This window comes from Heptranchias perlo, chromosome 39 (assembly GCF_035084215.1).
Source record: "Heptranchias perlo isolate sHepPer1 chromosome 39, sHepPer1.hap1, whole genome shotgun sequence".
Classification (NCBI taxonomy): Eukaryota; Metazoa; Chordata; class Chondrichthyes; order Hexanchiformes; family Hexanchidae; genus Heptranchias; species Heptranchias perlo.
In genome coordinates, this window is record NC_090363.1 from 7,356,773 (window position 1) to 7,378,049 (window position 21,277).

The 21,277-nt window shown below is 50.1% G+C and overlaps 1 protein-coding gene across 1 annotated transcript in view; it reads left to right on the top strand.

Moving 5' to 3' along the window:
• Positions 1-687: 687 nt before the first annotated feature.
• Positions 688-21,277, top strand: part of gnl1 (guanine nucleotide binding protein-like 1) — a 32,511-nt gene continuing 11,921 nt past the window's right edge. The window contains exons 1-5 of the mRNA XM_067974003.1: positions 688-1,029; positions 9,687-9,855; positions 12,949-13,085; positions 17,517-17,668; positions 20,090-20,161. Coding sequence (XP_067830104.1) covers positions 954-1,029; positions 9,687-9,855; positions 12,949-13,085; positions 17,517-17,668; positions 20,090-20,161 — 606 coding nt within the window. The 5' untranslated portion in view covers positions 688-953. The remainder of the gene's footprint in view (positions 1,030-9,686; positions 9,856-12,948; positions 13,086-17,516; positions 17,669-20,089; positions 20,162-21,277) is intronic.

Consider the following 21,277-nt stretch of genomic DNA (forward strand, 5'->3'; position numbering starts at 1 on the left):
GAGCAGTGAGTCACAGGCGGGGGGAGGAGCGATGAGCAGTGAGTCACAGGCGGGGGTCGGGGGGAGGAGCGATGAGCAGTGAGTCACAGGCGGGGGGAGGAGCGATGAGCAGTGAGTCACAGGCGGGGGGCGGGGGGCGGGGGGAGGAGCGATGAGCGCTGAGTGACAGGCGAAGGGGGAGGAGCGGCTGAGCAGTGAGTGACAGGCGAAGTGGGGAGGAACGGCTGAGCCGTGAGTGACAGGCGCGGGGTTGGAGGAGGAGCGATGAGCAGTGAGTGACAGGCGCAGGGGGAGGGGCGGCGGTTAGTGGCAGAGCGCGGACTCGCGCCACACGGAGAACCAGTGAGAGGGCAGTGCCTGGGGCCAAGGGGGCGGGGCGATGGCTGTAGGGGGCGGGGCGATGGCTGTAGGGGGCGGTGCGATGGCTGTAGGGGGCGGTGCGGTGCGCGTAACCCCAGTTCGGCGGTAAATTTTTGCAATAGAGGGGGCCGGCGCGAGCGGCACCGAGCGCGAAATGGCAGTTAGGAGGTGAAGGGGGCGGGGCATGCAATGAGGAGGCGGAGCAACGACGAGGTGGGGCGTGACGGAGCGCGGGGGCGGACAGTGAGGGGGCGGAGCAATGTCGGGCAGGGGCGGGATTGTAGACGTAACGTGATGAGGTAGTAAAGGGGGCGGGGCTTTGTGGGACTGGCGAAGGGACGAACGGGGCGGGGAGCTGATTGGTGTGTTGGGTGCCAGGGAGACGCGCCAGAGACTGGGGACTCGAGCAGAGCGGGAGTCGGCAGGGGCTGAAGAGAGGAGCGGGCACCGCTTAGGGCCCCGACAGGAGACCGATAGGGCCGAGCCACAGTCAAGCCAGGCCTGAGGCCACTGAGGCGGTGGGGAGGCCTAAACCTGGGTCTGCGACTGGGGGCCTGGAGAGGCCTGAGGCTGAGGGGTCCAAGGAGGGCGCGATGCCGCGGAAGAAGCCTTTCAGCGTGAAACAGAAAAAGAAACAACTGCAGGAGCGGCGGGAGCGGAAACGGCAGGGTGAGTACCAGTGAATAACAGCGATGGGTAATACAGTGCACAATGCACAGTGTGAATGGACAGGGCAATACAGTGCACAATGCACAGTGTGAATGGACAGGGTAATACAGTGCACAGTGCACAGTGTGAATGGACAGGGTAATACAGTGCACAGTGTGAATGGACAGGGTAGTACAGTGCACAATGCACAGTGTGAATGGACAGGGTAATACAGTGCACAGTGTGAATGGACAGGGTAATACAGTGCACAGTGTGAATGGACAGGGCAATACAGTGCACAATGCACAGTGTGAATGGACAGGGTAATACAGTGCACAGTGTGAATGGACAGGGTAATACAGTGCACAATGCACAGTGTGAATGGACAGGGCAATACAGTGCACAATGCACAGTGTGAATGGACAGGGTAATACAGTGCACAATGCACAGTGTGAATGGACAGGGTAATACAGTGCACAGTGTGAATGGACAGGGTAATACAGTGCACAATGCACAGTGTGAATGGACAGGGCAATACAGTGCACAATGCACAGTGTGAATGGACAGGGTAATACAGTGCACAATGCACAGTGTGAATGGACAGGGCAATACAGTGCACAGTGTGAATGGACAGGGTAATACAGTGCACAGTGTGAATGGACAGGGTAATACAGTGCACAGTGTGAATGGACAGGGTAATACAGTGCACAGTGTGAATGGACAGGGTAATACAGTGCACAATGCACAGTGAATGGACAGGGTAATACAGTGCACAATGTGAATGGACAGGGTAGTACAGTGCACAATGCACAGTGTGAATGGACAGGGTAATACAGTGCACATTGTGAATGGACAGGGTAGTACAGTGCACAATGCACAGTGTGAATGGACAGGGTAATACAGTGCACATTGTGAATGGACAGGGTAGTACAGTGCACAATGCACAGTGTGAATGGACAGGGTAATACAGTGCACATTGTGAATGGACAGGGTAGTACAGTGCACAATGCACAGTGTGAATGGACAGGGTAATACAGTGCACATTGTGAATGGACAGGGTAGTACAGTGCACAATGCACAGTGTGAATGGACAGGGTAATACAGTGCACAGTGTGAATGGACAGGGTAATACAGTGCATAATGCACAGTGAATGGACAGGGCAATACAGTGCACAATGCACAGTGAATGGACAGGGCAATACAGTGCACAATGCACAGTGAATGGACAGGGCAATACAGTGCACAATGCACAGTGAATGGACAGGGCAATACAGTGCACAATGCACAGTGAATGGACAGGGCAATACAGTGCACAATGCACAGTGAATGGACAGGGCAATACAGTGCACAATGCACAGTGAATGGACAGGGCAATACAGTGCACAGTGTGAATGGACAGGGCAATACAGTGCACAATGCACAGTGAATGGACAGGGCAATACAGTGCACAGTGTGAATGGACAGGGTAATACAGTGCACAATGCACAGCGAATGGACAGGGCAATACAGTGCACAATGCACAGTGTGAATGGACAGGGCAATACAGTGCACAGTGTGAATGGACAGGGTAATACAGTGCACAATGCACAGTGAATGGACAGGGTAATACAGTGCACAATGCACAGTGAATGGACAGGGCGATACAGTGCACAATGCGCAGTGTGAATGGACAGGGTAATACAGTGCACAATATACAGTGTGAATGGACAGGGCAATACAGCGCACAATGCTGAGTGAATGGACAGGGCAATACAGCGCACAATGCACAGTGTGAATGGACAGGGTAATACAGCGCACAATGCACAGTGAATGGACAGGGCAATACAGTGCACAGTGTGAATGGACAGGGTAATACAGTGCACAATGCACAGTGAATGGACAGGGCAATACAGTGCACAATGCACAGTGAATGGACAGGGCAATACAGTGCACAATGGACAGGGCAATACAGTGCACAATGCACAGTGAATGGACAGGGCAATACAGTGCACAGTGTGAATGGACAGGGCAATACAGTGCACAATGGACAGGGCAATACAGTGCACAATGCACAGTGAATGGACAGGGCAATACAGTGCACAGTGTGAATGGACAGGGTAATACAGTGCACAATGCACAGTGAATGGACAGGGCAATACTGTGCACAATGCACAGTGAATGGACAGGGCAATACAGTGCACAGTGTGAATGGACAGGGTAATACAGTGCACAATGCACAGCGAATGGACAGGGCAATACAGTGCACAATGCACAGTGTGAATGGACAGGGCAATACAGTGCACAGTGTGAATGGACAGGGTAATACAGTGCACAGTGAATGGACAGGGCAATACAATGCGCAGTGTGAATGGACAGGGTAATACAGTGCATAATATACAGTGTGAATGGACAGGGCAATACAGCGCACAATGCTGAGTGAATGGACAGGGCAATACAGCGCACAATGCACAGTGTGAATGGACAGGGTAATACAGTGCACAATGCACAGTGAATGGACAGGGCAATACAGTGCACAATGCACAGTGTGAATGGACAGGGTAATACAGTGCACAATATACAGTGAATGGACAGGGCGATACAGTGCACAATGCACAGTGTGAATGGACAGGGCGATACAGTGCACAATGCACAGTGTGAATGGACAGGGCGATACAGCGCACAATGCACAGTGAATGGACAGGGCGATACAGCGCACAATGCACAGTGAATGGACAGGGCGATACAGTGCACAATGCACAGTGTGAATGGACAGGGCGATACAGTGCACAATGTACATTGTGAATGGACAGGGCGATACAGCGCACAATGCACAGTGAATGGACAGGGCGATACAGCGCACAATGCACAGTGAATGGACAGGGCGATACAGCGCACAATGCACAGTGAATGGACAGGGCGATACAGCGCACAATGCACAGTGAATGGACAGGGCGATACAGCGCACAATGCACAGTGAATGGACAGGGCGATACAGCGCACAATGCACAGTGAATGGACAGGGCGATACAGCGCACAATGCACAGTGAATGGACAGGGCGATGCAGCGCACCATGGACAGGGCGATGCAGCGCACCATGGACAGGGCGATGCAGCGCACCATGGACAGGGCGATGCAGCGCACCATGGACAGGGCGATGCAGCGCACCATGGACAGGGCGATGCAGCGCACCATGGACAGGGCGATGCAGCGCACCATGGACAGGGCGATGCAGCGCACCATGGACAGGGCGATGCAGCGCACCATGGACAGGGCGATGCAGCGCACCATGGACAGGGCGATGCAGCGCACCATGGACAGGGCGATGCAGCGCACCATGGACAGGGCGATGCAGCGCACCATGGACAGGGCGATGCAGCGCACCATGGACAGGGCGATGCAGCGCACCATGGACAGGGCGATGCAGCGCACCATGGACAGGGCGATGCAGCCTTTGACAAGGTACCGCATGGTAGGTTGTTACATAAGGTTAAATCTCACTGGATCCAAGGTGAGGTAGCCAATTGGATACAAAATTGGATTGACGACAGAAGACAGAGGGTGGTTGTAGAGGGTTGTTTTTCAAACTGGAGGCCTGTGTCCAGCGGTGTGCCTCAGGGATCGGTGCTGGGTCCGCTGTCATTTGTTATTTATATTAATGATTTGGATGAGAATTTAGGGAGCATGGTTAGTAAGTTTGCAGATGACACCAAGATTGGTGGCATTGTGGACAGTGAAGAAGGTTATCTAGGATTGCAACGGGATCTTGATAAATTGGGCCATTGGGCCGATGAATGGCAGATGGAGTTTAACATAGATAAATGTGAGGTGATGCATTTTGGTCGATCGAATGGGGCCAGGACCTACTCCATTAATGGTAGGGTGTTGGGGAGAGTTATGGAACAAAGAGATCTAGGAGTACAGGTTCATAGCTCCTTGAAAGTGGAGTCACAGGTGGATAGGGTGGTGAAGAAGGCATTCAGCATGCTTGGTTTCATTGGTCAGAACATTGAATACAGGAGTTGGGATGTCTTGTTCAAGTTGTACAGGACATTAGTAAGGCCACACTTGGAATACTGTGTACAGTTCTGGTCACCCTATTATAGAAAGGATATTATTAAACTAGAAAGAGTGCAGAAAAGATTTACTAGGATGCTACCGGGACTTGATGGTTTGACTTATAGGGAGCGGTTGGATAGACTGAAACCTTTTTCCCTGGAGAGTAGGAGGTTTAGGGGTGATCTTATAGAAGTCTATAAAATAATGAAGGGCATAGATAAGGTAGATAGTCAAAATCTTTTCCCAAAGGTAGGGGAGTCTATAACGAGGGGGCATAGATTTAAGGTGAGAGGGGAGAGATACAAAAGGGTCCAGAGGGGCAATTTTTTCACTCAAAGGGTGGTGAGTGTCTGGAACGAGATGCCAGAGGCAGTAGTAGAGGCGGGTACAATTTTGTCTTTTAAAAAGCATTTGGACAGTTACATGGGTAAGATGGGTATAGAGGGATATGGGCCAAGTGCAGGCAACTGGGACTAGCTTAGTGGTATAAACTGGGCGACATGGACATGTTGGGCCGAAGGGCCTGTTTCCATGTCGTAAACTTCTATGATTCTAGTGCACAATGCACAGTGTGAGCGGGCGGGGGCGGTCCGGCGCGAGCGGGCGGGGGCGGTCCGGCGCGAGCGGGCGGGGGCGGTCCGGCGCGAGCGGGCGGGGGCGGTCCGGCGCGAGCGGGCGGGGGCGGTCCGGCGCGAGCGGGCGGGGGCGGTCCGGCGCACAATGCACAGAGTGAATGGGCAGGTTAAACACCAGTGAATAATCGTGATGGGTAATACAGTGCACAACATAGAGTGAATGGACAGGATAAGTATCAGTGAATAGCAGAGATGGGTAATACGTGGTCCCTGAGGTGAGGGGCGGTTCCTCGCCCTGGACCCGGCGGGGCGGTTCCTCGCCCTGGACCCGGCGGGGCGGTTCCTCGCCCTGGACCCGGCGGGGCGGTTCCTCGCCCTGGACCCGGCGGGGCGGTTCCTCGCCCTGGACCCGGCGGGGCGGGGCGGTTCCTCGCTCGCTGCCAGTTTCAGGAGTGCTGACCACTGTTGAATGCTAACACCCCAGGTGTAATGATCAGCGACCAGTCGGTCAGTCCTAGCCGGAGATCGTGGGTCAGTTTTTGGCCTTTTCCAAGCAAGAGTTGTTTTGCTTTTTTTTTGCTGACCTCGAGTGTTGTAGCAGACGGCTAGCTCTCACCGTCATACTGAGATCTGAGCTGCACCGATCCCTGGTTTCGTTATGCACTACTTTCCAGGGTTAAAGGTATTTTGCAGGCAGGTTTACACAGGGGGCCAAAAGTAAAGTTGTAAAGAGAGTGAAGGTGAGAGATGGGGTGGGTGAGCGTGCAGATGCCAAGTAACTACAACCCTACCTGCGTTTTCGGCTTATACTTTCAAGAAGAAAATCCATGGACTTTCTCGGGTTTATTTAGAACGTTTCAAAACAGGTAAAATTACGATGGGAAATACCAGTCAAAAGTTTAGTGGTAATTAGAGGGAAGAAAATGGTGCAATGCAATTGAAAAAAGGGTGTGAGTGTGTCTGTCTGTAGCAGGCACAAGTGTGACACTTGGGCTTGATCAGAATGCAGGGCAGGTTTTTGGAAAGCCAGAAGCAAGGTTTGCTGTTCAAATCCAAGTAAAGTAAATGGGGAAAAAAACATCTTTTTAAAAAAAAATCAAACAATAGTGGAGCACTAAATTTTTTTAATAAAAGGGAGCAAAACATGAACAGCTCAAAAGGGCCAAAACGCAACAATTCTGTGGGAAAATTGGGTAAAAATCTGAAAATGCAGAGCTTGAGAAGTGTAAAATTTTCTTTGTAAGTATTGGAGCTGCGTTTTCATGACCTTGCACAGCCATTGTTTGTATTGCAGCACAACCCACAATTTACTGAATGAATGTTGTAAAAAGTCTGCCGATGACTCATTTGTTACCAGCAGCATGTAGCTGAGCCGCACAGGCTAGAAGGTCCCAGGTTCGATTCCACATCTGTGCTGAGTCAGCCTGATCTCAGCCAGACTGATGCTAGGGCACTGAAATTGGCCTCATTGCCCCTGAGCTGGGGTAGTTAGCCAGATTTCCCCCCTCCTGATTGCCAGCCGGCGACCGCCGCTGGAAGGTGGACGTGTGGACATCGGGGGAGGGCAGGACCGGGCATGGCCGTGATGCCCCAGCCAGTCGATCAGCCTGCATACACTCGCTGTCTGGTTCACAACAACAACTTGCATTTGTACAGCGCCTTTGACGTCCCCAAGTCGCTTCATGGGAGTTTCACGGGCATGAAGAATGGGCCACGTTGGTGAGGCACTAGAAGATGGAGGGTGACCGTTCCCCAGAAGAAATCCGCAGCTGCGAGAGAGGAGGGGGATAATGTTCAGGAAAGACCCTTTTTTTAAAAAATTGCGTGCAATATGAAATGATGCACCACAGCATGGAACTGGAAATTCCTGCCGCTCATGTACTGAAAGTCATACAGATAATGAGCAGGGCAGATAACAAAGCAAATATAGCCACTGTGACTGCCATGGCGGCGATAGGCATGGAGAAAACACTCCACTGAGTGCCTGCCCACTGGGGGTGGAATCAGAGGGAGTCAGATATCAGGTCATTTGAACCTGCAGAAAACGCAGCACTGATTAGAGCCGCCTTACTCCAGCTGCGCCTTTTCTCGTTTCTTTCTCTTTCCTCCTTTGGTTATGTCGAAGAGCTCTCTTTCACGACCTCCGGACGTCCCAAAGCTCGATTGGTAGGTTCACTCCCCGGTGCTGACAGGGTTAGATGACCTTAACTGATCATTGGTGGGGCACTACAATTAGACTTGGTGCCCCCTAGGTAGCAGAGAGAGAAAGACAGACAGACAGGATCAATTGAAAATTTCAAAACTGAAGTTGATTTTTGTTAGGCAAGTGTATTAAGGGTTAGGGATCCAAGGTGGGTAGATGGAGTTAAGATACAGATCAGCCATAATCTAATTGAATGGTGGAGCATGTTTGAGGGGCTGAATGGCCTCCTCCTGTTCCTATGTGTAAGCCTCGGCAAGGAGCATCAACATTAGAGAGAAGACAAATCACAGCCAAGCCTGACCCTGAAAAGAAAGCAAGAACTTGCATTTATAAAGCGCTCTTCACAACCTCAGGACATCCCAAAGCGCTTTACGGCCAATGAAGAACTTTTGAAGAATAGTCACTGTTGCAATGTAGGAAACACGGCAGCCAATTTGCGCACAGTCAGCTCCCACAAACAGCAATGACCAGACCATGTCATGTTGGTTGAGGGCTAAATATTGGAGAACTCCCCAGCTCCTCTTCGAAATAGTGCCATGGGATTTTTTTACATCCACCTGAGAGGGCAGACCGGGCCTCGGTTTAATGTCCCTTTCGAAAGACAGCACCTCCAAACAATGCAGCGCTCCCTCATTACTGCACTGGGAGTGAATTATGTGTTCGAGTCTCTGGAGTGGGACTTGAACCCACGACCTCCTGACTCGGGCGGGAGTGCTACCCACTGAGCCACGGCCGACATTCACACCGAAGTGTGAACACTGCCCAATCTGATCCTGTGGTCCACATTTGTGTACTTTCAGCAGGGGTCACTGGGTGGTGATGAGGAGCAGGAACGCTGGCTGATTTTTGTATTCCCCTCCCTAACCCAGCTCTGAGGCTATCGTAGCTCCTCTATTGTTGCCTTGGATGTATCCGGCTAAACTCAGTGCAGAACAGGACCTTTTGGATTTGCGCCAGATCTAATTGAGGTGTTTAAGATGACTAAAGGAATCGAGAGGGTTGATGGAGAGAAACTATTTCCTCTGATGGGGGGAGTCCAGAACAAGGGGGCATAATCTTAAAATTAGAGCCAGGCCGTTCAGGGGTGATGTCAGGAAGCTCTTCTTCACACAAAGGCCAGAGGTCAATTGAAAATTTTGAAACTGAGATTGATAGATTGTTAGGTAAGGGTATTAAGGGATATGGAACCAATATGGGTAAATGCAGTTAAGGTACAAATCAGCCATGATCTAATTGAATGGCGGAGCAGGCCTGAGGGGCTGAATGGCCTACTCCTGTTTCTATGCACAGAACCATCAAGAGCCAGCACCTTCAGAGGAGGAAGGGAAATAATCGGGGGAATTTTACTTGAAATAATGTTGCACAACACTGCTCTCATCCTTTGTTTTCAATTCCCTCCGTGACCTCATCTCTCCCTACCTCTGTGACCTCCTCCAGCCCTACAACCCTCCGAGATCTTTGCGCTCCTCCAATTCTGGCCTCTTGCGTATCCCCGATTTTCATCGCTCCACCGTTGGCGGCCGTGCCTTCAGCTGCCTGGGCCCTAAGCTCTGGAATTCTCTCCCTAAACCTCTTCCCCTCCCTACCCCTCTCTGCTCCTTAAAACCTACCTCTTTGACCAAACTTTTGGTCACCTGTCCTAATATCTCCTTATGTGATTCGATGTCACATTTTGTCTGATAATCGTTCCTGTGAAGTGTCTTGGGACGTTTCATTACGTTAAAGGCGCTTATATAAATGCGAGTCGTTGTTGAAGGCGTAGTTTACAGATTGGAGCAGCAGGGTTTACTGGTGTCTCTAAGTGGCGTGCGTCACTTGTCGCTCACGTAACGACGAGCTCACGGTGCCTCACCGTCTCTTTCAGGTTTGCCCGACGGCGTGCGGTCGAGCTCCCACAGCAGGAGCGGCAGTCACGACCGCCACGAGGAGCAGACGGACACGTCGGACAGCGAGTCGTTCTCCTTCCAGGTCCGGAAAATCAATCAGCAGCCGGCGCCTTGGAAACCGGGAGGGCAGGGATACGACCCCAACAGGTGAGGGAAACGGAAGTGCACCCGGGATCCTTTGTCTCTTTCCCAGTCTGGGGGGAATGGGGTGGGGGTGCGGGATGGCGGGGATTCCTGGGATGGCAGGACTGACGTATGAGGAGAAATTGGGTCGACTAGGCCTACGTTCATTAGAAGAATGAGAGGTGATCTCATCGAAACATATAAAATTCTAACAGGACTAGACAGATTAGATACAGGGAGGATGTTCCCGATGGCTGGGGGGGAGTCCAGAACCAGGGGGGTCACAGTCTCAGGATACGGGGAATGCCATTTAGAACCGAGATGAGAAATTTCTTCACTCAGAGGGTGGTGAACCTGTGGAATTCTGTACCACAGAAGGCAGTGGAGGCCAAGTCATTAGATGTATTCAAGAAGGAGATAGATATATTTCTTAATGCTAAAGGGATCAAGGGATATGGGGAAAAAGCAGGAACAGGGTACTGAGTTAGACGATCAGCCATGATCATTTTGAATGGCGGAGCAGGCCCGAAGGGCCTACTCTTGCTCCTAGTTTCTATGTTTCTATGAATCCTGGCTGCTACTAGGATTTCAGTGACGTTTTTAACGGTGAAACTTTACTATCACGTCCACCCGAACCGTGGAAAAATACTCAGCAATAGAATTCTGGCCCCTTCTAATGTCAGTTTGTGTCTGGAGACACAATATTTGTGCCGATACATTGAATTTACAGCACAGAAACAGGCCATTCGGCCAAGCAGGTCTATGCCAGTGTTTGTGTTCCACACGAGCCTCCTCCCATTCTATATACTTCATCTTGCCCGATCAACATATCCTTCTGTTCCTTAAATAAAAACAGAAAATGCTGGAAATCGCTCATCAGGTCAGGCAGCATCTGCGGAGAGAGAAACTGAGTCAACGGTTCAGGTTCTGATCAAAGGTCATCCACCTGAAAGGCTCTTTCTTTCTCCACAGATGCTGCCTGATCTGCTGAGCGATTTCTGTTTTCAGATTTCCAGCATCCGCAGTATTTTGCTTTTTCTTTTCCTTCTGTTCCTTTCTCCCTCGTGTGTTTATCTAGTTTCCCTTAAATGCATCTGCTATTCGCCTCAACTACTCCGCTCTCTGGGTAAAGAATTTTCTCCTGAATTCCTTATTGGATTTATTGGAACAGGCTGTAGAAAAAATAGCATCAGCCCAATACGCTTCAGTGCGCGATAAGTTTCCTGTGTGATACTTTTAATCCATCTCCTCAAATTACTACCTAGGCTTGTAGCCACCAGCACTTCACCCTATTGTTAACACAGCTCCCAAATACTCCCTCTAGACACAACCCATGTTTGGAAGGACAGAACTGGTTATTTAATGCTGAGTGTTTCTCACCGTTTTAGAGTGGAGTAATGTGAAAATTTCACACTCCCCATCGTTTACATTTTATTGAAATCCCAGTGGCCGGTACGGAATTTAAAATTGGCTACAAGCCTCACAGACGTGTTGCGAATGTTCTAAATAGTGGGTAACTACCGTGTGTTTTACAGCTGATTGACACCGATTAAAACAGCACCACCTGGACCACCCACGTTTCCTTACCCTGAGTTGAACTGCTCACATCTGCCAAGGGGAGGTCTAATCCCGACTCTTTGCTCCTGTGCAGGGAGTAATTTAAGTGCTGTTTTCCTGTGTGCGTAGGAGTTCTGGAGGCAACTGGGAACCCCGAACTGGTGCCGGAGCACAGTAGACAGTGAAGTCGGCTGTTCGTTCGCAGGGGGCGGGCTGGGAGGAGGGGGTGTATTGCAGCCAAATCCAGTCGTGTCCTTGCCCAGCGTTCACTTACCAGCAGCAGGATCCGGGGCTCATTCCTCATTTTCCCTCCCCCCCCCCCCCCCCCCCCCCCCTTCCAAAACTCTGGATGCTAAGGCCGATTGCACTGGCCCCATTGTGCTCCAAATTAATAGCAAACCAGGATTCAATTGCCCTCATCGTCGATATTAGGACCACTGCTCTTTCTGCCTGGCCAAAATTATGAAGGCTTTTGATCGAGTAAATAAGGAGAAACTGCTTCCCACTGGCAGGAGGGTCAGTAAGCAGAGGACACAGATTTAAGATAATTGGCAAAACACCCAGAGGGGAGATGAGAATTTTTTTTTGTTTTTGAAGAAATTTGTTACGATCTGGAATGCCCCGCCTGGAAGGACGGTGGAAGCAGATTCAATAATAACTTTCAAAAAGGGAATTGGATAAATACTGGAAAAGGAAAAAAATTACCGAGCTATGGGGAGAGAGCAGGGGGAGTGGGACTGATTGGGTAGCTCTTTCAAAGAGCCGGCACAGGCACAGTGGGCCGAATGGCCTCCTCCTGTGCTGTAAGATTCTATGCTGACCACCATTTTGGGGACAGAGGGTTGGCAGGTTGTTTATGCTAGTCCTGTTCTGACCTGTTACACGAGTTGGCCAAGGCGGGGAATGTCTCCTGTTCCAAGCAGTTTCTATTCCCCTTTCTCCTCCTCGACTCTGTACCCTGGGGAGATTGGGAGCTCGCTTGAGCTGTGTCCCTCGGTGTGTGGGTGAACGAACCAGCCAACTCGTCTCTCAGCGATATATTTTTTTTCTCCTTTTTTTCCCCTCGTACTGCAGCCTCTGTTCTGGTGCGTTCTTCATTGTAAATCCAGCCATACATGGCGTGCTCAGAACCGCATTTCCAAAAATTACTAAAGATGTAATTTTTGCACCTCGACGTCCCAGTCTGACTTCGTAGCCAACTGACGCGAGACCCCCACCCTCTTTGTAGGAGCTTGTCTCAATCCGCTTGAGCTCGACATCGGGTGCAGTATGGCACCAATCTGTCACTGTAGGTGTGAGCTTCTATCCATTTTCTTCCTTCAATCAGAGGAGTGCTGTTGGCCCCCCCGAGTCGGGACCAGCATCAGACACCTCGGAGTGGGACCGTGCTGTAAATCAGAAACTTGGGCGGGGTGGGGGGGCGGGGGGCTCCTGATTACCCCTCAGCTCCGCCACAGGCGGTCTACTTACTGTACGTTCAAGAGGGTTTCGGTGCAAAAAAAAAGTCTTCTCTTGGCTCAAATGTTTCCACCCCCCCACCCCCTGGTCTGTGCTGTTTAGGTTCCGGCTGCATCTCGAGAAGGAGAGCCGAGAGGAGATCGAGCGAAGGAAGAAGGTCATGCGGGAGAAAATCGTAGAGCTCATTCCAGAAGTCGAATTGGAAGTGGATATCGACGAGATTTACAAGCCCGGGTCTGGTGAGTGACTTTGTGCTCAGTGTATTTTGATTAAGGCCGACCGATACTGTCCAAAATCAAGGGAATGAACAAAGTGGTTTCGAAAGATTAAGTTCTGCCATATTGACAACACCGTCCGCGGAGCAGAAGCTGCTGGCTTCCGTTTAACAGGTTTGGGTTTAGCATCTCATTTAAATTCTCATCCTCGTATTTAAATCCCTCCATGGCCTCGCCCCTTCTGACCTCTGTGACCTCCTCCAGCCCTACAACCCTCCGAGATCTCTGCACTCCTCCAATTCTGACCTCTGGCGCACTCTCCACTTCTTTCGCTCCACCATTGGCGGCCGTGCCTTCAGCCATCTGGGCCCTAAGCTCTGGAACTCCCTCCCTAAACCTCTCTACCTCTCTCTCCACCTTTTAAGACACTGCTTAAAACCTGCCTCTTTGACCAAGCTTTTGGTCTCCTGTCCTAATGTCTCCTCCTTTGGCTCGGTGTCAATTTTTGTCTGATTAATGCTCCTGTGAAGCACCTTGAGAACGTTTTACTACGTTAAAGGCGCTGTGTGAATGCAAGTTGTTGTTGGTTTGTTTGTAGGATGCAGGTCTGACCCCACACTTCCCCACGTGAAGAGTTACTGATCTTGGTCGTGCTGTTGTGCAGCATGCAGGAAATGAGCTTCCCCCCCCCCACAGGCAGAAGGTGTTGGGTAGGGTACGGTAGACAATGGTGATGGCAGCAACCCAGAGTTGGGAGTTCAAATTCCACTGTAGCAAGTTGTGAATTGATTTCAGTAATCTGGCACCATGCTCTACAAGTAAGGTTCCCTGCTGCCCCTGTGCGCTGTGGTGAACTCTTAATGAAAGAAAGTGCCTGCATTTATATGACGCCTTCCACGTCCCAGACATTCCAAAAATCACAACCAATGAAGTAGTTGTGAAGTGTAGTCACTGTCGTAATGTAAGCAAACATAGCAGCCAATTCATGCACAGGAAGAGCCCACAAACAGCAAATAGATAGATGATGAGGTAATCTGTTTTTGTTGGTACCGGTTTAGGGAGGAATGTTGGCCAGGATACCCGGGGAGAACGTCCCTGTTCTTTGACTAGTGCCATGGGACCGCTTATACCCACCTGAGAGGGCAGACGGGGCCACAGTTTAACGTCTCATCCGAAAGACGGCACCTCCAACAGTGCAGCACTTCCTCAGCACTGGCACTGGGGACTGTCAGCCTAGATTTTTGAGCTCAAGTCCATGGAGTGGGACTCAAACTCATGACCTTCCGACTCAGGAGAGAGTGCTACCCACCGAGCCACGGCTGATACCCTTACTTGTAAAAAAAAAACAGGCCCATTATCACCTTCTCAGGGCAACTAGCATCACTTGCATCCCAAGGGGAACAACAAAGGACAGTAAATCACCTTGGCATCCTCCTCCTCCTCCTGCTATTAGCAGCTAGTCATGGAATAGCAAGGGCCGGCCTAGGCTGCCAGCGATGGAGAATGTGACGGTAAGCTAATTAAGTCCCGTGGACAGCTTTGGTCCATTATAACCTCCCAGTATCTTCATGCGACCTATGCAGTCCCTTTCCACCTGGCTGGCACCATTGGATGTCTGGGTGACCTCTGAGCCTGGACAAAGCACTGAGATAGGGAGGAAAGAAGACAATTTGTCATAGTTATGACTTTTTTTAGTACACTAATACTAGGGATAGGGGAAGGTGGAGCTTATAATATCATTTACTTACTTTTAAAAAAAAATCTTAGCGTTGCCCTGATGACTGAGCTCTGGAACTGAGCAACACCAACCAGGAAGGTCCCAGGTTTGTTCTCCGATTTGCTGAGTTAGCTGATCCCAGCTAAAATGGTGGTTAAGGGCACTGTAATTGGCCTGAGTGACCCCTGGGCTAGAGGGGGAGGGGGTTTCAGCCGGGGTTCCTGCTCCTTATTCTGCTGGAAAATACCCGTCGGGCGAGGACATGATCGGGCCTGGCCGTGATGCCCTCCACAGTTGAATATCCTAACATGTTGAGAGAGTGGGCGAGGTACCGAGAGGCAGCTGGCGACAGTGGGACGGTCCCCCAGCGCTTTCAGGAGAGGGGTGGAGAAAAACAATCAAGAAAAACAAATGGATGGTGCGTCCCAGGATTAATCTGCACTGGCCGGTCGGGAGGGCATCAGCTGGGTAGAGAAGTTGCTGGCAGTTTCCTCCAGCTAGGGCTGGGGCTGCAGTTCTCTTCACAAAAAAAAAACCTGGACTGTTAACATTCCTGAGTGATCAGCGTTTCTGATAATTGCTGATGCCAACACACTGTGAAAGCTGCCCTGTCACCAACAACAGCCACTGCTGCAGGGACCGCTTAACCCTTTCCTCCAGTAGGAACACTGCCACCAGAGATGTTTTTGGCAACATGGATAAATAATTTAAACGAAAATGTTGTTTAATTTTACCCCCCAACAAGGTGAAGGATGTTGGCAGAGATATGGAGCAATTCCTATTTCAGGTACCCAGTGTCTGTATCGAGCACTGCCAAAGCATAGTTAAGCTGCCCTTACGCAGTCCCATCAAACACTCCGAAGTCAGGTGCAGCATAGGTTTGACGCAGAGTAAAGCTCCCTCTACACTGTCCCATCGAACACTCCCAGGGCAGGTACAGCACGGGTTAGATAGAGAGTAAAGCTCCCTCTACACTGTCCAATCAAACACTCCCGGGGCAGGTACAGCACGGGTTAGATACAGAGTAAAGCTCCCTCTACACTGTCCCATCAAAAACTCCCAGGGCAGGTACAGCATGATTTAGATACAGAGTAATGCTCCCTCTACATTTCCCCAACTATATGCCTTGATTGAACCCCAGAAGAGCACCCCCTATTGTACCAGTCTGACATTTTCCATTCCCACCGAAGCCATCCTGTAATCTCTGAGTGACAATGCAGTAATAAAGCCAGCTGTGTGTTGTGGGTCCTGCCCAAAAGGATGTGGGTTGAGGGAACCAAAAATCATTTCCCTTGCACTCAGAAGACAGAGGAGACTTTCACCGTAATTGGCTCAGTGGCAGGAAGCAAAGGGTAATGGTCGATGGGTGTTTTTGCGACTGGAAGGCTGTTTCCAGTGGGGTGCCGCAGGGCTCAATACTAGGTCCTTTGCTTTTTGTGGTATACATTAACGATTTGGGCTTAAACGTTGGGGGCATGATTAACAAATTTGTGGATGATACAAAGATAGGCCGTGTGGTTGATAGTGAGGAGAAAAGCTGTAGACTGCAGGCAGATATCAATGGACTGGTCAGGTGGGCAGAAAAGTGGCAAATGATGTTCAATCTGGAGAAGTGTGAGGTAATGCATTTGGGGAGAGCAAACAAGGGAATACACAATAAATGGGAGGTTACTGAGAGTGTAGAGGAAGTGAGGGACCTTGGAGTGCATGTCCTCAGATCCCTGAAGGTAGCAGGACAGGTAGATAAGGTGGTTAAGAAGGCATATGGAATACTTTCCTTTATTAGCCAAGGCATAGACTATAAAAGCAGGGAGGTTATGCTGGAACTGTATAAAACACCGGTTAAGCCACAGCTTGAGTACTGCGCACAGTTCTGGTCACCACATTACAGGAAGGATGTAATTGCACTAGAGAGGGTGCAGAGGAGATTTACGAGGCTGTTGGCAGGACTGGAGAATTTTAGCTATGATGACAGATTGGATAGGCTGGGGTTGTTTTCCTTGGAACAGAGGAGGCTGAGGGGTGATTTGATTGAGGGCCTAGATAGAGTGGATAGGAAGGACCTATTTCCCTTAGCGAAGGGGTCAATAACCAAGGTGCATAGATTTAAAGTGATTGGTAGAAGGATTAGAGGGGAAATAAGGAAAATTTCTTTTACCCAGAGGGTGATGGGGGTCTGGAGCTCGCTGCCTGAGAGGGTGGTAGCAGCAGAAACCCTCAACTCATTTAAAAAAAAAATACCTGGATGTGCACCTGAAGAGCCGTGACCAAATGCGGGAAAGTGGGATTAGGCTGGGTGACTCGTTTCTCAGCCGGCACGGACACGATGGGCCGAATGGCCTCCTTCTGTACCGTAAATTTTCTATGATTCTATCTTTCTGGACTGGATTTAAATCCATGGATTCCAGGTCAAAGGCCAGTGCACTAGCTCGCTGCAGCACACAGTATATTTCTTTTACCTCCCCACCCCAATGTAAATTATCACTGACTTCCAGTCCCAATGAATCGCTATATAAATGCAAGTATTTTCTGTCTTCCTTTACCTCGCAGGGAGATTGCTGATTGTTGTGAACCATGTTCTTTCTGTGGTGTGCTGAGTGTTAAGAGCTGTGACCTTCACCAGGCGAAGTACAGCTGCCGTAAGCCTCTTTTGCTTTTTGTAAGTTGTGCTTTTAGATGATTTGATTTTCTCTCTCTCTCTCTCTCTGTGTCTGTCTCTGTCTCTGTCTCGTGCCCAGTGTTAGATTTTCCAAAACGTTCTCCTTGGAACTACGCAATGACGAAGGAGCAGCTTCTGGTGCAGGAGGAGAAGGCATTCCGCGAATACCTGGATAAGATTTACAGCGCATTTGATCCTGTGAAACTCAGTTACTTCGAGCACAACTTGGAGGTGAGGAGTTTGGCCATCGCTGCATTAGGGTTAGGGTTAGTGTTAGGGTTAACACTCACCAAGGGGTAGGAAGCTATAGATATGAGGAAGAGACTTGAGAAAAGAAAGAACTTACATTTCATAGAATCATAGAATGGTTACAGCACAGAACAAGGCCATTCGGCCCATCGAGCCCATACCGGCTCTTTGTAAGAGCAATCCAGTTGGTCCCGTTCTCCCGCTCTTTCCTCGTAGCCGTACAAATTTTTTCCCTTCAAGTATTTATCCAATTCCTCTTTGAAAGCCACGGTTGAATCTGCTTCCACCGCCCTTTCAGGCAGCGCATTCCAGATCATAACAACTCGCTGTGTTTTTTAAAAAAAAAAGTTTTCCCTCATGTGGCCTTTGGTTCTTTTGCCAATCACCTTAAATCTTTGTCCTCTGGTTCTCGACCCTTACGCCAATGGCAACAGTTTCTCATTACTTACTTTATCTAAACCCTTCATGATTTTGAATGGGGCATTTATACAGCGTCCTTCACGACCTTTGGACATCCCAAAGCGCTTTACTTTTGAAGTGTAGTCACTCTTGTAATGTAGGAAACGCGGCAGCCAATTTGCGCACAGCAAGATCCCACAAACAGCAATGTGATAATGACCAGACAATCTGTTTTTCTTAGTGATGTCGGCTGAGGGATAGATGTTGGCCAGGACACTAGGGGAGAACTCCCCTGCTCTTCTTTGAAATAGTTTCCACGGAGTCTTTTACGTCCACCTGAGAGGGCAGACGGGGCCTCGGTTTAACGCCTCGTCCGAAAGATGCTGGGACTATTTCCATTGGAGCAGAGTTGAATTAGGAGAGGTTTTTGAAATTATGAAGGGTCTTGATAGAGTGAACAGGGAAGGACTATTTCCTCTTGTTGGGGAGTCAGTAATGAGGGGTCATTAATTTAAAATCCTCACTGAGAACGAGGAGAGGGATTGGGAGGAATTTCTTTACACAGAGGGTTGTTGGAGTGTGGAATGCCGTGCTACTGGGAGGCAGAGACCATTGCATCTTTTAAGGTAAAGCTGGAACAGAGGAGGATACAGGGGCATGGGGAGAGAACGGGATAGAGGGATTAGTTTTCCATTGCTCTGGCAAAGAGCCAGCATGGACATGATGGGTTGAATGTCCTCCTTCTGTGCTGTAAGCTTTTTTTGGTTCTATGAAAAGAATTGCAGAGCAGATTGGTACGACACCCTTAGTGGTATATAAGATGCTCAGTAGGATAGAGGGGAAATAAAATAGGATAAAGTCCACCCAAAACAGTATTTTCAAATACATCAGGGGAGCAAGATAAGAGGGTACAGTTTAGAGTTGTGAAAGACAAGTTTAGGACAGATGCCAGGAAATATTTCTTTATATTTAGGGTAATGAACATCTGGAACACTTTGCTGGTGGGTGCTGGGAGAGTGGTTTGCCTGGTTTGTGCTGGGAGTGTTGGGTGGTTTCTGATGGGAGAGTGGGTTGTGTGGTTTGTGCTGGGAGTGTTGGGTGGTTTCTGGTGGGAGAGTGGGTTGTGTGGTTTGCTGGGAGTGTTGGGTGGTTTCTGATGGGAGAGTGGGTTGTGTGGTTTCTGATGGGAGAGTGGGTTGGCTGGTCTGTGCTGGGAGTGTTGGGTGGTTTCTGGTGGGAGAGTGGGTTGTGTGGTTTGTGTTGGGTGTTTTCTGGTGGGAGAGTGGGTTGGCTGGTTTGTGCTGGGAGTGTTGGGTGGTTTCTGGTGGGAGAGTGGGTTGTGTGGTTTGTGCTGGGAGTGTTGGGTGGTTTCTGATGGGAGAGTGGGTTGGCTGGTTTGTGCTGGGAGAGTTGGGTGTTTTCTGGTGGGAGAGTGGGTTGGCTGGTTTGTGCTGGGAGAGTTGGGTGTTTTCTGGTGGGAGAGTGGGTTGTGTGGTTTGTGCTGGGAGTGTTGGGTGGTTTCTGGTGGGAGAGTGGGTTGTGTGGTTTGTGCTGGGAGTGTTGGGTGGTTTCTGGTGGGAGAGTGGGTTGTGTGGTTTGTGCTGGGAGTGTTGGGTGGTTTCTGGTGGGAGAGTGGGTTGTGTGGTTTGTGTTGGGTGGTTTCTGGTGGGAGAGTGGGTTGGCTGGTTTGTGCTGGGAGTGTTGGGTGGTTTCTGGTGGGAGAGTGGGTTGTGTGGTTTGTGTTGGGTGTTTTCTGGTGGGAGAGTGGGTTGGCTGGTTTGTGCTGGGAGTGTTGGGTGGTTTCTGGTGGGAGAGTGGGTTGTGTGGTGGCTACGTACTGATGCATTTTTTAATCTCTCTGTGCACCATTGTGGTTAGAACATGTCTAGAAATGTTTTGATGTGCCTCCATGCAGAAAATGCACTCTCTGCCCCTACAATTATTTGTTCCCTGGATCATTACAGCAATTTTCATATTCATTCTTCCCCTGTCTCTGTCCTGTAGACATGGCGACAGCTATGGAGAGTCTTGGAAATGTCCGATATTGTACTGCTGATCACGGACATCAGGCACCCGGTATGTACTGCGAACAGACCATGGGGTTAGGGGCTTCAGTCCGAAAGATGGTTCGGATTGCACAAGTGTCGTGAGCCTTTGCACCAAGGATGCGGGTACTTGCTGCTGCAATGTATAAACTCACTGTTTGCTTAATGGCTTCTGGTCTTAGTGGCATCACATTAGTTGCTGTGATGTATCCTGGGTGATCATAAGAACATAAGAAATAGGAGCAGGAATAGGCCATCTGGCCCATCGAGCCTGCTCCGCCATTCAATAAGATCATGGCTGATCTTCGACCTCAACTCCACTTTCCCGCCCGATCCCCATATCCCTTGATTTCTTTAGTGTCCAAAAATCTATCGATCTCGGCCTTGAATATACTCAATGACTGAACATCCTCAGTCCTCTGGGGTAGAGAATTCCAAAGATTCACAACCCTCAGTGAAGAAAATCTTTCTCGTCTCAGTCCTAAATGGCCGACCTCTTATCCTGTGACTATGCCCCTAGTTCCAGACTCTCCAGCCAGGGGAAACATCCTCTCAGCATCTTCCCTGTCAAGCCACCCTCAGAATCTTATATGTTTCAATGAGATCACCTCTCATTCACATTACTGTCACATACGAAGTGCCTGTCTTTCTCTCGTTCCCCAACACCATCCCCATCATGTGTATGCTGCTGCCTTGGCCGTCACGATGGACCTCGTTGGCAGTGTGTCGAAGATCAGCCATGATCTTACTGAATGGGCAGAGCAGGCTCGAGGGGCCGGATGGCCTACTACTGCTCCAATTTCTTATGATCACCCAGGATACATCACAGCAACTAATGTGATGCCTATTCCACCCCCCCACAGAGGAAATGAATTCACCACCGCTAACTGCCCCCCTTCCCGCTAACTGTCCCCTCCCCGAAGGCACCAACTCTTGCAGGTCACCCTCTGCTACCTCACCTAATTCTTCATGGGCAAGTCTAGACGCTGCATGATGGCAGGCTGTTCGACTGTGGAGAGAATCGCAGCCGAGTCAGCACAGGCACTTAACTTTTCAAGAGGGGTCACTGGATAGCGATCAGGAGATTTTCTCCCCTCCAGCCGGAGCCACTGACCCCCGACTGCAGCGTCTCAACCACAGTTTCGGC